This window comes from Oenanthe melanoleuca, chromosome 4, assembly GCF_029582105.1.
Source record: "Oenanthe melanoleuca isolate GR-GAL-2019-014 chromosome 4, OMel1.0, whole genome shotgun sequence".
Classification (NCBI taxonomy): Eukaryota; Metazoa; Chordata; class Aves; order Passeriformes; family Muscicapidae; genus Oenanthe; species Oenanthe melanoleuca.
The window spans coordinates 13,240,199-13,255,510 of NC_079337.1; the positions used below are offsets into that span (position 1 = coordinate 13,240,199).

The 15,312-nt window shown below is 41.8% G+C and overlaps 1 protein-coding gene across 3 annotated transcripts in view; it reads left to right on the forward strand.

The window, feature by feature from the left end:
- The first annotated feature begins 951 nt into the window (after positions 1-951).
- The window catches only part of SLC10A7 (solute carrier family 10 member 7), a 135,417-nt gene continuing 121,056 nt past the window's right edge, over positions 952-15,312 (forward strand). The window contains exons 1-4 of one of the 3 annotated variants that reach the window (XM_056490354.1): positions 1,157-1,438; positions 4,661-4,743; positions 8,757-8,893; positions 13,035-13,110. In XM_056490354.1, coding sequence (XP_056346329.1) covers positions 1,162-1,438; positions 4,661-4,743; positions 8,757-8,893; positions 13,035-13,110 — 573 coding nt within the window. In that variant the 5' untranslated portion in view covers positions 1,157-1,161. Of the gene's footprint in view, positions 1,439-4,660; positions 4,744-8,756; positions 8,894-13,034; positions 13,111-15,312 lie in introns of those variants that run through there. The other 2 variants (XM_056490353.1, XM_056490355.1) reach the window with 2 other exon arrangements.

Below are 15,312 nucleotides of genomic sequence, written 5' to 3' on the forward strand. Positions count from 1 at the left end.
AGCAGTGAAATGCATAATCATTGTAAACTGCACAGTTTGGATCCGCTTGCGGGTGGGAGAAGGCACTTTCTCTCCCGTATCCAAACATTTCGGCTCTGACGTATCCCTGTTTACGGAAGTGGCTATACACATCTTGGAGGTCAGCCGAGCTTTCAGCTTCAAACGTTTCTGTCCGTAGTAGCAGAAAGCCCGTGGCAGGGCTATTCCTTGAAGCCTGAACACATCGGCAGAGGCTGTGCAGGATGAATTTCCCCAAAAGGTTGGGGAATCGCGCAACAGCGCTGCCGTGCGTGGGAGAGCCCTGCGGGACGGGGCAGGGCCGGCGGGAGCCGCTGGGAGATAGAGTGGCTCCTGCTCTATCTTTCCCTGCTAATGCCACCATGAATCCATCGGGGAAGCGCCGCAAGACGGGAATAGGGAACGGAGAGCGCGGGTGGAGCACCCGGGATGAGGTTTTACGATACTGTTTTAATGGAAGTGTTTATAGCAGTGAGGTTAACCAGGGAACCGCCCGGCACTGGGAAGTGGCTGGCTCGGTTCGGGCAATGCTGTCGGCATGTCGCGACAGGGGCTGGACAGGTGCCTTTGGGTCTGCCCAGAACGGACAGGCAGGCGCTCAATGGCAACTCCAGGGCGATCCCGATCCACGTGTCCCTGGCGGCGGCGCAGGGCCGGGACGGGCGGGACGAGCGCACAGCGGTAGCAGGCGCGTCCCGCGGCGGCGGCCCCGGCGCTCCTCGCTCCCGGGGCTGCGGGGAGCGCAGCTGCCCGTGCTCGCCCTGCCAGCCCGACCCTCACGGAGCGAGGAGCGCAGCCTCGGCCCTCACGGAGCGATCCCGGATCCCGCCTCCCGGCTCGCGCCCGCCCTCCCGCGCGTCAAGCGCCGGCCGTCACGCGGGCGTTGTAATCTACCAAAACAGAGCGCACAACCCTGCTGCGCCCGCCCGCCGGCACCGGTTCCGTGCCCTCGCTCTCCCCGACCAGCCCGGCGACGGCAGCCACGGCGCTGTCCCGTTCCCGCCGCCGCCACCCGCGGTGTGCGCCTCGGCGCGGGGATGCCGGGCGCGACAGCCGGAGCCGGCGAGGGGCCGCAGCAGCGCGTAACCAGGCGAGCGGGCGGCAGCGCGGGGCTGCGCGCCTATTAGGAGGTGCGTGGTAGCGATGGCGGCGGTGGGTGAGACTTTTCCTGTCAGCGGATCCGGCTGGCCCTGCCGGCGGGCGGTGGGGCCGCGCCCCGCCCCGCGCCCGCAGCAGCCCCGAGCAGCCGAGCGGCAGCGGGCCGAGCCCGGCCGAACCGCACCGAGCGGCGCCGGGCGGCGGGGAGCGGCGGGCAGCGCCATGGGGCTGCTGGAGCGGCTCCGGAAGGAGTGGTTCATCCTCGGCATCGTGCTGGTCATCGCCGTGGCGCGGCTGGAGCCCGGCGTCGGCGTCAAAGGCGGTGAGTGCGGGCGCTGCGCCCGGCAGCCCCGGGACTTTGCCAACTCCCGTCCCGCCCCGCCCGTGAGGGGTCCCTGCCCTCCTTCGGCTCCTCTCCTTCCCTGCTCCAGCCGCTCTCCTCAGGAACACGGGAATCGCTCCCGCGTGTGTCCCCGTGTCTTTGCTCGGCACTGGAAGAGTGTCCTGCTCCTTTGGGATTAGGAACGATGGGAGCCAAGTAGTGGCTGGCTCTGAATGTGCTCCTGTTCAACTAAGTCATAACTTGCAGAGCTGTGGGCATGAAGTCCTGGCAGCTCAGGGTATGGATTTCTGCCGCCTGGGAGCTTTCCCGGAGCTGCAGCTGAAGCGTCCTGTGGGAAACTCTCAGGTGCCGTGTTTCGGCCAGACTTTTTCTTTCGCTTTATACTAGAACGCTTGTATTTTAAAGTTCTGGATTTTTTTTTTTATTTTTATTTTTTTTTTTCCCCTCTTGCTTTCTCGTGAAAACAGGGAAACTGTTCCTGTGGGAAGTGCTGGTGTCAAAAATGCGTACAGGGAGCAAAGCAGATCTGTCCTTTGCTAAGCAGGGAGGGCTTGTATTTCATCCCGGCTGATGAAATATCCACTGTTATTTAAACGTAAACACTGTATAAGTGTAAAGGCTCGGGGTGTCTCCTGGTTAGTTTCCATTGGACCGTCAGCTCATAGGATGTTTATGGATTACAAGAAAAAATTAAACTTTGTATTTCTTATTCCTAATTTTTCTCTGATGGCTTAAGAAAAGGGATGTAAAACACTTTAGTAGAATTCCTCTAACAGTTCCATGTTATGTGAGAGGACAAGGAATCTATCTGTGCTTTTATAGGCGCAGGGATTTTTTTCTAAATTTCTTTTTTTTTTTTTTTTTTTTAATTTTTCTTAACAGAGCTGAAGTTTGAGGATAGACAGCTTTTCACTGAGGAGCCAAACTTTTCCCACCTCTTAGGTTCTGGGAAGAAAAAAAAAAAAAATAAAAAAAAAAATGGCTCTGAACACATGCTGTGGCAACTAAGGCTCCGGTACTTCGTGGAGTTCGGGGTAGGCAAATTCCTGCTGTACAAGGATCCCTTCTAACATCTGTGTGCTGTTCTGCATAAGTGAATAGAGCCCACGTGGAACTTCTTGCAGGATCCGTGCTGTGTTTTCAGCAGACCTTAGAGACGACTTGAAATTGATAGTATCAGGTGTTTTGTCCCTCTCTGCTTTGAGTGCCATGCTAATTGTTAGCAGCCATGTGGGAGATCCTTTTAACTAGAATAGGAGATGGTTTTTCTTCGGCTCACTTCCTGCTTGGAGGCACTATGATGGAGCACTTCATTAAATTATCCTGCTCAAAGAAATGTCAAGCCTTGACACAGTATTGTTCGTGGGACAACTTGCTTGAAAAATCTTGGAAGCATTGATTGAAAGGAGTGAGCACATGTTCCCCATAGTGGTATCCCCTTCTCTGAAACTATGGGATCTCAGTGCTCTGAGAAAGAAAAATATTTCTTTTTAAAAGCAGAAAGAGGTGAGGGGTGTGAATTATGAAGACATGAAAAAAACCTTAGTTTGACATCTTCCAGCTGACAAAGCCATGCACAGTAATTTGCAGGGCCTGGTATGGATGGTCCAGCATCCATACCCGTGGAAGATTGTGCCATAAATAACAAAGATTTGTGTTGTTGTCACCTTCACAACATAAGCCAAGCCATTTTTGTGTGTTTTCCTACTTGATAAATGAGGTCATTTAGTTCCTTTGTGAAAAGAATTTTTCTGTTGTGACCAGAGTTCACTGTGTTCCACGAGTGTGTGGTTGCTCTGGTGGTAGAGGCTTCTCCTGTGAGAGGGAGTTCAGGTAGCCCAGTGAAAAACCATAAGCCAGAAAAAAATGAGTCCTGGAAGAACCCCTGTCTTAGCCAGACTAACCCACTGCCTGTCTGTTGTATCTGCATGTACATAGATACTCTAATCTTCTAAAGGATTAGAAAAAAGGAGATAATTGTGTCTATAAAATATAGTTTTCTGTAGAGCTATATATTTTGTAATCTTTTGGGGATTTTTTAATCCCATCTATTCAGTTAACATGCCATAATTTTGCAACTAGTCATGTGCTTTGTTGCAACTGTAACTCTTGCATTTTCTGTCTTATTTTTGTCGTAGGCTTCATTTATGTAGCTTGGCTTTTGTTTTTTTTTTGTTTGTTTGTTTTTGTTTGGGTTTTTTTTGTTTTGTTTTTGTTTGGCACATGCACTTTTAGTGTCTTATCAACAAATTCTCTCTGAGAGTAGAATTTGGGGCTGAAATGACTTGAGATGCAAATTTGACTTGTACAATCAAGTCCCTCTGATTTAAGGATCATTGACCTCACTCCAGTGTGACCATCAATGTATCATTCATCTGAGGGAGCAGAAAGGTTTCTCTCTTCTGGAGCAGCAAGTCAAGGCTGCTTCAGTTTTGCTCATGACAACTTAGGGTCACTTGTAGAGTGAGGATATTACTTTGGTCCTAAGTAGACTGCTAATATTTTCTTTCTAACATAATATCTTGTTGAATGCTCATGAAAAAATGAGCACATACATTTTATGCCTGGTGGCCTCGGAAGGCAAAGTGTATTAAGAGAATTCATCATTTTTATAGGAGTGTAAAAAAGACAATATTTTAACCTCCCTGATAAAAAGTATATAAACATATACAAATGTAAGCCTTTAAAACAGAGGAACTCTTGGTAGTACAGGCATCTGCCCTTGCTGATCTGATTGCAGCAGTGTCTGAAGTGTTTTATTGTGGGGCTGGAATGAACCATTTTGAACTATTTTCTGCTGTGTGAGGGATGTCAATGGCCCTGTGAAGGTACCAGCTAATATTTTTATTTGAGTGTATGGTTTGAGTTTGCTGATGGTGTAGGGATACTCTGATGGCAGAACTGTGAAAGACTTCCCATTTTCAAATTTCTAGAATTTACCTGAGTTGCCAGTGGCCTCTAATCATGGAAGTCAAATTTATACAATGACCTAACTCACTCTATACTCACTAGTTTACTTTATTTAAAAATTAATAGCATGCTTTCTGTAACTTGATAGAAATGCCATTCTTTTTATTAGAGACCTTACTGATTAGACTTTCTCCAGGTATTTAAGTATTCTCATTTACTCTGATGTAGTATATGCATATCATTATCCCTTTGACTGTAGTTCACTTTGTTCTCTATGTCTGTATTTTTTAGGACCCTTGAAACCAGAAATTACCATAACTTACATTGCCGTTTCAGCTATATTCTTTAACAGTGGACTCTCCTTAAAAACTGAGGTACTGTAATTTCTCATTGCTTCATTCCTGTTATGCTCTAAAAAACTTTTGTGTTCCTTTTGATCAGATTTGAATGTAATTGGAATGGTGATGGTGCTGGGAGGATGGCTAGCAGGAGAAGATAGATGTTTAGGGAATAACCCTCCTTGATTTCAGAAAGTGCTTCACAAAGTAGTGAGGATGAATATAGTGTGAATAAATGTCACCCATCCACAGAGGGTGGGTTTGTCTCTGTACAGCTTTAACTAAATGGAAGTGATGAGCACAATTTGGAGACTGGATCTACATCCTGATTGTGTTCTAAACCCAAATCAGGGTGAGATGCAGCTGCTCACTGCTGGATTGGTGGAAACAAAGACCTGGTGGCTTTAAGCTACTTTGGTTGGCAGGCCACAACAGCAGCTAGGATCAGCACAAAGGGGTTCCTGTGCAGATACAATGTCAATATACAAGTGCAAAGTCTTGGCAATCTTTTCCCATAGGATTTCATTGTGGATGGGTGGATTTGAGGTGCCTACACTCTGGTGCACGTCACAGGCACCGAGATTTGTTTAAAATTTTGTGTCACGCATTATTCAAAGAGGAATAGTCTGGGATTCAGAAGAGATAAAGGGGTGTGTAAAGCAATCATAGAGAAGGGAAATGATGGCTATGTGCCAAGAAGAGAAGGAGCAGCCAGAGTTGAAATGAAACACTGCACATCTCTAGTGCTAATCTAGTTTTCTGATTCATTTATTCTGTTGACTAACAGGGAATACTACTCGTAAGTTGCATGATACTAATGCCTGAAAGAATCATCACAATTTTGTCCAGTTTTCTCCTGGTGAACTGGGATTTGCATGAGCACTGTGCATTCCATAACAAAAAAAGTCTCTACAGCTTGGAGTCATGGTTATAGTGGCGGTTCAAGTGGAGGACGTGTTTGAGTTGATGGCTGCCCTCTCCTTTGCTGTCTCCTGGCAGCTCTGGCACTAGGGCCTCTAGTTCTGCCAGGACACAGTGTAAGGGAACTGAGAAACTTTAGTCAGTTCTGTAGCAGCCTTATGGGGATGGAGGAAGAGTTCTGTTATCTGTTTGCCTGGGATGGTAAGTAATCCTAATGGAAATAGGCTGTGGAGGGGCACTCTTCCACAGAGAAGAGAACCCAAAACATAAACTGAGTAGTATTAATAGAGTGGAGTTTTCCTCTTTCAGGCTTATGAATCTTTGCATGCAGAGGGAAAAATGTAATTTTTTTTTTTTCCCTTTCACTAGTCTGTATCCTTGAAACCTATTTGTAAAGCAGCTGTGAGAGAAATGAGTAGCATTGTCAAAGTCTTGATTAGATTCTCCATGCTAGTTTACATCCAGCTTCTTCCAGTTAAGGTGATGTGGCTGACAGTTTTCTGGGCAATGTGTCATGTCTCACTTTGAACTTACATATTTTTTTTCCATCTATGGTATTAAAAGCAATATATTGATGTAAATTAAGCTTTTACAGGAGCTGATGTTTATGTCCAGGTAGCTGATTTCAGATTGTTTTGGTAGCAGCAGCTGGGGCTGGTGCTGTTACCCAGCTTCATGAAGAAACTAGGCCTTTCCTGAATTTCTGCCATGGGGGTAGAAGACAGATGAAGAAAATAATTTCTCACATTGTACCTTGTGCTATTACTTTCTAAAGTGTATAATAAAAACAATCCTTATATGTATTAGGTGGCCAGGTCATGTTTTTTTAAAATACTTTGAAGCATGTTTTAGTTGTTTAAGGCACAACCTAAAACTGGTATTATTACTCAATATGACTTTTTATTGGATTGCAAAGTGTATGGTTTCTGCTTTTGGCTTTATTTGTTTTTGACCTGTGTATCAGTTGTTCTACCTTAGATAATGTATTCGTTAGATGGAAACTAGTGTTTGGTATGCTTTATGACAGGATGAAAAGTTTGTAAGTGTTAACAGAGGCCTTCTCATAAATCTGACAAAACTAGAAATAATTGATGCTCTTTTAAGGTTACACTTCTGGTTTAATCTGCTATGTAAGTGCATGCTCAAAAAATTTTGCCAACGTATTCAGAAATCATTTTACAGAATAATTGGCAACATTCAAGAAGAGCGTGGCCTTGTTACACTTTCAGAACCAGAGGTGACCAAGGTCCTCTTACATTTGTAGAAATACTCTGTGTTCTCTGACAAGAACATTTGATTCCACCTTAATATAATGCTATTTCAGTTTGCAGTGACTGGATAGCTTGCTCTTTTAAAGCAAATACCTCCCGTAGGGCCCCAGAAATTAAATCACATACTTGAGTTATCCATTTCAAGGAGGAATTTGGCAAGCCACTGAAAACACTGTTTGCTCTGTGTGAGTATTTGCTCAGAGGACTCTGGCTGTGACTGTCAGAGGCATGGTTGGATGGCAGCAGGGACTCACACCAGCCAGGGAGAGGCTTGGATAAGCTCCCTAAAGGGTGTGAAATACCGGTGAAGACAAGGTAACCAGTTCTGTCTGGTGTGCAGGAACAGAGTCATAATTAGCAGCTTCCAGCAACTTTTTTGAGGTTTTTTTAAGGCAGATGTATTTTTGGACAACCCTTGTAAATTGTTTAAGAGGGTGAAGGCTGTTTACCTCATAATTTATTCTGTGATTATCTAGTCTAAAGTATACTATTATAATAATAATAATAATTATTCTAAATAACTGTTACTATTCTCAAAGGCAATCACTGGAGACATTTTCAAGGCTGGTAATTTAGATCTGCAAAGATCTATTCCATTAATACAGCATTCCTCCATGCAGCAGTTTGGCTGTGTTGTATCACCTTCCTTGCTCCCTGGAAGTTACAATGAACCTTTCTTTTTGTCTTGGGTTTTGGTTTTGGAAGTAGCACAGAGTCTTCTTAAAACCCTTTGGTTTTAAGGCATTTTCCAATTGTAAAAATATGAAATTAAAAGAGTACTACTGTATGTGAGAGATAGGTATGTTTAATGCATCTGAAGTGTCAGCTGGAGAATCCCAGTAAACTGGATTTTGAATAAGAGTACCATTGGTTCTTTGCATTGTTTACTTGAAAAGAGCACAAGTTACTGTGAGAGAAAGGAAGAGGAATTTTTATTATCAGTCTGTGAGATTTGAAATGAGTTAAAATGTACAAGGCTCTTTCCTTGTACTCAAAAACCTGTGTTGAAGATCCTTGAAATGCCTGAAAAGGCAGAAACAGAGAGACAAAGAGCTAGCTGAAGAGTTTTTTCTCTTTAAGGGTACTTGATCACCTCTCTGGAGTGCTCTTACGTGATTTAAAATTAAATTTTTCTTTGTTGTTTTCTGAGTCTCCAGTGATGCTTTACACTTTATGTCGCTGAAATTTATGGCTTAACAGTTTTTAGCTTGTTATACAGTCTTGGTATTCTTTATTTGTTATTCTTCATCAGCCAAATTTGTTTTCCTATAGTTTCCTGTCTGTTGATACAATAAATAATCAAAGTCTGTTACAGATTACTTTGCTTTTAAGGAAAAAATAACAAACATTAAAAAGCCCCCAACACCACAAATGAATGCTTGGTAATACAAACATCCATAAACATCCTCTATTTTTTTTTTTTTTTTCTGTCCAGTGTAAATGAGAATCAGTTTGTGGCTCTCTTTAGACAGAAGAACCTGAAATCATGTGCTCACTACAAGTTTTCATGCCTCTTGGTATCAGAAGTCAGTAAAGTAAACAGCCATCAGTGCAGTTAACACAGGTTTTGAAGCCATGACAAAGTGCTAAGACTGCCTGCTGAAAAGCTGCTGTTCTGAGAGCTACACTATTATTGAAGTGGTGGACAATTCTTGTGGAAAAATGCCCAGGAGCAGACAGCTTTTATGTTGTCTAGATGTACTTCATTATTAAAGAGGAGATCAGATGATCCCTAAAGGTGCCTTTTTGACATGCACTCCTTTTGTATTATAAAGCTGATCCTAGTTTTTAAAGCACAAACGTGATTTTACTTCAGCTGTTATGACTGCAACTTCCTCTCTTCTTTTTCTTTTGCAGGAGCTGACAAGTGCTTTGATGCATGTGAAACTACACCTTTTTGTCCAGATTTTTACACTTGTGTTCTTCCCAACAGCAATATGGGTATTTCTTCAGCTGTTATCAATCACACCTATAAATGAATGGCTTTTAAAAGGGTATGTTTAAGCATAATGGAGCGAAATATATCTGTAGCTGTGGTCTTAAAGGGGTGCTTATCTTGCAACTGGTGTTTTGTTGTATTGTGAACAGATTTTGCTGGTTGTTTTTTGTGCTTCAGCACTTTGCTGTTGAAAACAAAGTACATGCCCCAGATTATTCCTTCAGGAACCCGGTCTCACTTCTAGAAAGTCTGGACAGTCTTATGTGTAGGGAGGTTGCAATGTTAGCTTTGTTTTTCACTAAACACAGTTTAAGTGATGTGTTGGGTCACAGGGAAGGTGGGGAGGAAAGAAAAGGAGTGCTGAAGGAAAAGCACAAATCAGTGAGTAAATATTGTGTATACCACATAGCAGTCTTCTGTTTTTAGGTAGTTTGTATCAAGCATTTCTTGCAGGGGTTCTGCTTCCAGCTAAATTATGGAAGAAAAAAAGAAAAATTTTCGTAGGACAAGAACTTTGTGATTAGCAGAAACTAAGTTGCCATGAAAACAGTGTATTTTAAATCTTGGGTGTACACTGCCAATGTGCAAAGCTGTGTTGATGGTGTACTAGGGATAGATGCTACGTAAAATAAAAAAGAATTTTTTTTTTTTTTTGGAGTGAGAGGTCAATACTTAGTGCCATGCAGATATACTGGAATGTTTGAATGCAAAAATCAATTATTTCAGAAAACTGCTGAAAGAATCCCCATTGTTTCTTACTGCTTGGTGAAACATTGCTTGGGGAGTTCCTTGTCTTAAAAGTTTAATGAAAAAGCTGCTCATGTTTATGTTTCTACAAGGCTTAAACCTAAAGGAGCATTTAATATTGTTTGTAGGAGGCTTTTCTCCTAGTGCTCCATCAAGTATGAATTGGTCCAAATGAGAGTGAAAAGGTGACATTGAGACAACATCAATTAAAATTTAACAATCTTTTGCTTAATAGTGTCAGTAAAGCAAGGAAATAACAAGATTGTTATATGAGGTTCATTTGCATTTAGCTATTTGTAGTAAAGGATATTCTTTAAAGTAAAATAATTGTGAAGTTTTTTTTCAGCTAGGACAGATATGTAATTTTCCACAGTAGCCGAAATTCCTTCCTAATCCATGGAGTTTCAGTTTCTCAAGTGCAAGGTGAAAGGGATTTTTGTGGGGTTTTGGTTCTATAAAGCTTCTCATTCCTTCTTTTCCATGAGTCTTATGCACTTTGGTTCTTAGTACTTAAGTGACATGATCTGTTGCATGCACGAGTAAAATTGTATGTATACGCATGCACACCTGTAAAACTGTTTGTAAAACTAGGGATGTGTATTTTTGTAAAGAAAAGAAATACTTGTACATTTACCTCTCTTAATGTGGAGCCTAAACCAGGTTCATTTGTCATGAGAGTGTGTCTGTGTCTTACTAGTGAGCTGTTGTACTTCTGTTTGCTTCAAGCTGCCTTTCAAGAACTTGTTCCTTGAGTACTGCTTCTGATTTGGCTGTTTTATCTTTTAGTGCAGCAACTCAGTTGTATTGAGGTTTCATTGAAAGAATGATCAGATTGAGGAGTTTAATTAAGGTGGTCTGGTTGGGGTTTTTTTTAAGAGTGCTTTCTTGAGAAATACTGTTCAGGACATGCTCAGAGCAGCAGACACTGCACTGGGAGCTGTACAGTGTGATGCAGGTGCAGAAGATGCTGAGCTCTGTCCTAATTCTAGAATAACACATTTCAAAGCATGTGTGTGAGGAGTTGATGTGAGGGGCTGTGCTATGGCAGCTCTGTGTAAACAAAAGTTCATCCTAGTGCCCCACAGCTGTAGTTTTATTCCCTTAGAAATGCTAAAATACCTAAGGAAAATAGGGAAGGGAACAAGACAGGTTGCAGCCAATTTACTTCCTTATCACACATTTAGCACAGCATGTAGTGGAGTCTGGTTGATAGCCCTCAAAAAGTCCAGGCAAAACAGGCATGTGCTCCCAAGGGCATGAAGCAGAGCCACTTTGGCAGAGTGGCTCCCCTGGGCACTGCAGTTCTCCACTGCTTCAAGGTTATACCTGAAGGGCACAGCCAGCAGAACCTTTTCCATTTTGCATCAGAATGCATGGTCTATTCTCCCATCCTCTCCAATGGTTTGTTTTGCTGTAAGTGTTATTTGAGAGGCAGATTTGGGTGGTACCAGCTGTTCATCTGTCTTTCTACAGCTGAGTGGGATTTTTTCTTCCCCCCCCTCTCTTTTTGGGATGATATTAGGAAGTTTGTTGCTTTGCAGTTACTTTGAAATGTATAAAATAGAGGAGAAACTGACATACTCCCAAGCATAAGTTAATTGTTTTATTACCTGACCAGGTTTTGACTGACAATGACTATTTGAAAAGAAGCATGAAGCAAGTTATTAATGTATGGACAGATTCACCTCTTCTCCACTTTTAGCATATAGCATTTACAGCACAAGTGGTAAGGCATGAGATGCAAAGATTTGGGATAAGATATGGCTTTGGAGTTTTCACATCTAAAACGTGACTTCAGACCCTACTGCTCAGTTGTCTGTAGTGTTATCAGTAGAACAGCAGGTGTTTGGATGCCTGATGTTAGTACTGATAGCATGGCCTGATCCAGTGGAATATGTTAGTGGTTGGTTGTTATCTCTAGTAGTTGGGCATTGGAGGAATCTCTTTGTATATTGGTAGAATTGTGTAGTTGATACAAACTGAAAAAAAAGTTTACAGGTGCATGTTTCAATATACTCAATTAAAAGTCTGTCCATTTACTACGTACCAGGCTTTCTTAGATTAATATTGATTGGTAGTGATTTTTATTTTTAATCCCAAATGTGTTATTTTCATTTTGAGAGGGTTAACAGAGATTGTATGTTTAAATCTTTCCCTTATAGTGTGGAAAATCCCTGCTCACTGAGATGAATGCTCTTACACACATTTTTTACCTCTCTGGGTAACTCTGAACTTAACCCACTCCTTATTAGAGCAGGTGAGAAGTTTGAGGAGCTGGCTGCCACATAGAAAATAGATAACAGTGTCACAGTGTAGGACATGGACATCAGAATTGCCATGTGTTTGTTTGTTTGTATGTCTGCTGTATATTTTCCTATATATTTCCAAACCTTCCTGCATAATTTATTTTTCCTGTATTTCTTTTCTTTTCAATATGAGCTTGTTCTGCCAGACAACTCTCTGCTACCTTAGCTTATTTCACTTTAAGCTGAAGGTGCTCTGTGCTTCCAAGGTGGTGCTTGGCACCTTGTGGTTGGATTTGTATCATGCTTACATTGGTTTCCTCTTTCCCACAGTGTCTGTAGCTGACAAAAGGAAGACTGTCATTGTCACTTACCTGTTTTCTTCTCTTTAAGCTTTTTGTATATTTGCAGAATATTAGTTGCACTGTAATCTGCACCCTGGTGCCTGGGTTTAACACTTCTGTTTGCTGCAGCTTTTTGACACTGCCTTTCTCAGGGATTCTTCTGAGATGGTTAGGAATGCAAAGTAGTTCACCACTAGTAATTGATTGTTCTGAATTAGAATCTCAAGCTCCAATACTTGAAATCACATGTAGATTCCACACTTTTGGGAATTTTGCAATCTATTTTATTCCCTGCATTACTGTTCCTTTCAAAACAACACAGTTTTTCTTCAGAAGCCCTATTTTACTTAGTCCCAGATTTAATTGTAATTTATTGTGGTGTGGTTTTGTGGACTGTCTTTGAAAACAAAGGATAGCTCCCCACCTTTTTCTTACTTTGCAACAGCATTTACTGTACACATCAATAACTTTGCTGCACTAACAATGGCAAAAATGACAATAATAGTAGGGTATCTTGGATTTCTAAAGTGTAAGAAAAAGCTGTTGATGATTTGATGACAGTCAGGTGGTTTTATCTGGAGGTCTGTAATAGATTTATAGAGATCTTTGTGAATGAGAGCTAGAGTACTACAGATAGGGAAGTGAAGTCACAGAGGTTAAGTGTTTGTGGTGACTGGTGAGAGATGGCATAGAAATGCTGCCAGCAGGAGTGCCCTTCCTAGTGCAGGGCTGCAGCTGATTGGAAACTGATTGCACTGCACAGGTGATAAGACTTTCTACTTGGCTCTTTGGTAGTTTAGGTAGTGGGTTGCTTAGTGGCTGCCTCCTGTGAGGAATGTAACATTCTTTTTGTTGTTTTCAGCTTGCAGACAGTGGGCTGCATGCCACCTCCGGTGTCTTCTGCTGTAATTTTAACCAAAGCTGTTGGTGGGAATGAGGTGAGTTTGCATTTTGGCTTTTAAAAACAGGTATTCAAGCAAGTATTTATTTATGATGAACTCAAGTGGCAAAGCATAGACAGAAATGTGATGTTATTGTGGTTTGTGAAGCATTCTGGAATTAGGGCTTGGGACCTGTCTTGGTGTCAAATGAGGAAAATAGTGATATGTTATGTGCTGGCATTGGTGAAACTGAAAGAAACTCACTTTTCTGAGGTGGTACAAAGGTTTCTGATAGAAATTAGTGTTGGGAGATTTCTGTGGTTGCTGCACTGTAAGTCCTAACTCTGTAATGTTCCTGTGCTGTGTTGCAGTTATTGCATAGACCAATAGATTTGCAGTGAAGTCATGCCCTTGAAGAGATTCTTGGATGTGTTCAGTATTAAGAGGTTCTGTAGCAAGAATTTCTCAAGCTTGAAGCTGCAAATGTAGTAAGTGACACAGCAGTACAAACATAGATTTACATCTTGTCTTGTTATTTGAGACTGCATGAAGTGAAAATTCAAGGAACGTGGAGTTCTCTGACAGTGATGCAATGCAAAGTTCTCAAAAGATAGGAAATGCTGGAATATAAATTGTTAGTGTAAACTCAGTTTGGTCCTGATAAATTTCTGCCTTAAAACTGCATATTCTGGTGTAATTTCAGACTTTCTTTATTACAAAGCACTTGCTGTTTTCAGGGAGGCCAGGTAAATGGCATTTAGGAAATTAATCCAGCTGTGCTAATTAATGAGCTTGTTTCCTTTAGATTTGCTTCCTCCTAACTGCTGAAGGTGGAGGAGTCCTGGTAGGTGAAGAAAGGAGGGAATTAACATTGACAGATGGGATTTACACCTGGGGCTGTTGGATGCTATTCTGAAGGGCTAAAGGCAAATCTTAATTCAGCCATAGTACTCCTGTGTGAGGTTGGGTGGTTCACTTCAACCACATGTTTTAAATATGACCATTAGTTGTGAACTTCTCATTTTCTGAGTTCAGGCTCTTGGGACCGATTAATGTCAGCTTTGAAAACACATGATAGCACTGAAAGAGATTGAAGTTGTACTTTGTACTGACAAAGTGCTGTTTAATTGCTTTATCCTCTGAAGAGAGACCCAAAGTATTTCAAGTCAACCATCTCTAATTATGTGCAATCCTGATGCACATCAATGTCTGCCAGTTTGCTACCTTGAAAAAAGAACCATAAAATTGTCTGATGGAGGTGCTGGGGAGTCGTTACTATAAAGAAATAATTCAAATGCCTAATAGTGATCAACAGAGAAATGAGAGGTTTTCCAGTTACGATTCTACATGTAGATGCTGTAAATTACAGCAAGATGCCACATAGTGAGCAGTGAGGATTAAATGAGGTATTGAGTGAGTGCTCATTCAGCACTGTCTGTACTATCCTTAGAACAGGGTAAAAATCCTCAGGAAAAACTACAGTAAGATTGGTTAGTTGAAAGCAATATAATACAGTGTGTAGGAGAGAGAGAAGTACTTTCGTTTCTTGACCATTGGAATTCACTTTTTTATGGTAGTGTCCTTCAGGGGTGTTGAGGGTGTGTGCATTTTATACCAGCTGAAAAATGGCTGCTTTCTAATATGTGATTGTATAAATCACTGATAAGGTAAGCTTTAAACTCTGATTCTTCTGTGCCAAACTGGTATTGGAGGAATGTGAAAATGCATACCTTGTAGTGAGCTTTACAGATACTTGCTGACAGCAGAGAGGGTGAATCAAGGATTGGGTCTTGGGAATTGAGGATTCTCAGGCTCTAAGAGTCTGTAAAAGAAAAACTCTCTTTAAACATGCTCAGCGTAGACAAAGCATGTGTTGAAGTTATTGCCAAACTTGACAATGTTTCCAATGCAAGCATATTTTTGAAATTTGGTACTTCTTTGTTGTTCAGGCTAATTTTTTCTTCTGAAGATCAGCGAATCACATCCCTCATGCTAAGAGAGAAAAACAATCTTGCATCTCTCCCTGCCAAACTTCACCTGGGCTGTTACTGATGTATTTCTTTTTCTGATATAAGCAGAACACTGCATTTTGTTCCCATTTCAGTTTGAATCTATTCTGATATATGAAGAATTTAAACCTGACAGTCAACTGGAAATAACAATGGTTATACTGTGAGAGCATTTGTTCATAGTAGTGCTTTCTTAAAACTGCTTTTTGCCCTCAGCAAGTGTGTATCCCTTACCTAGAGAAATTGATTT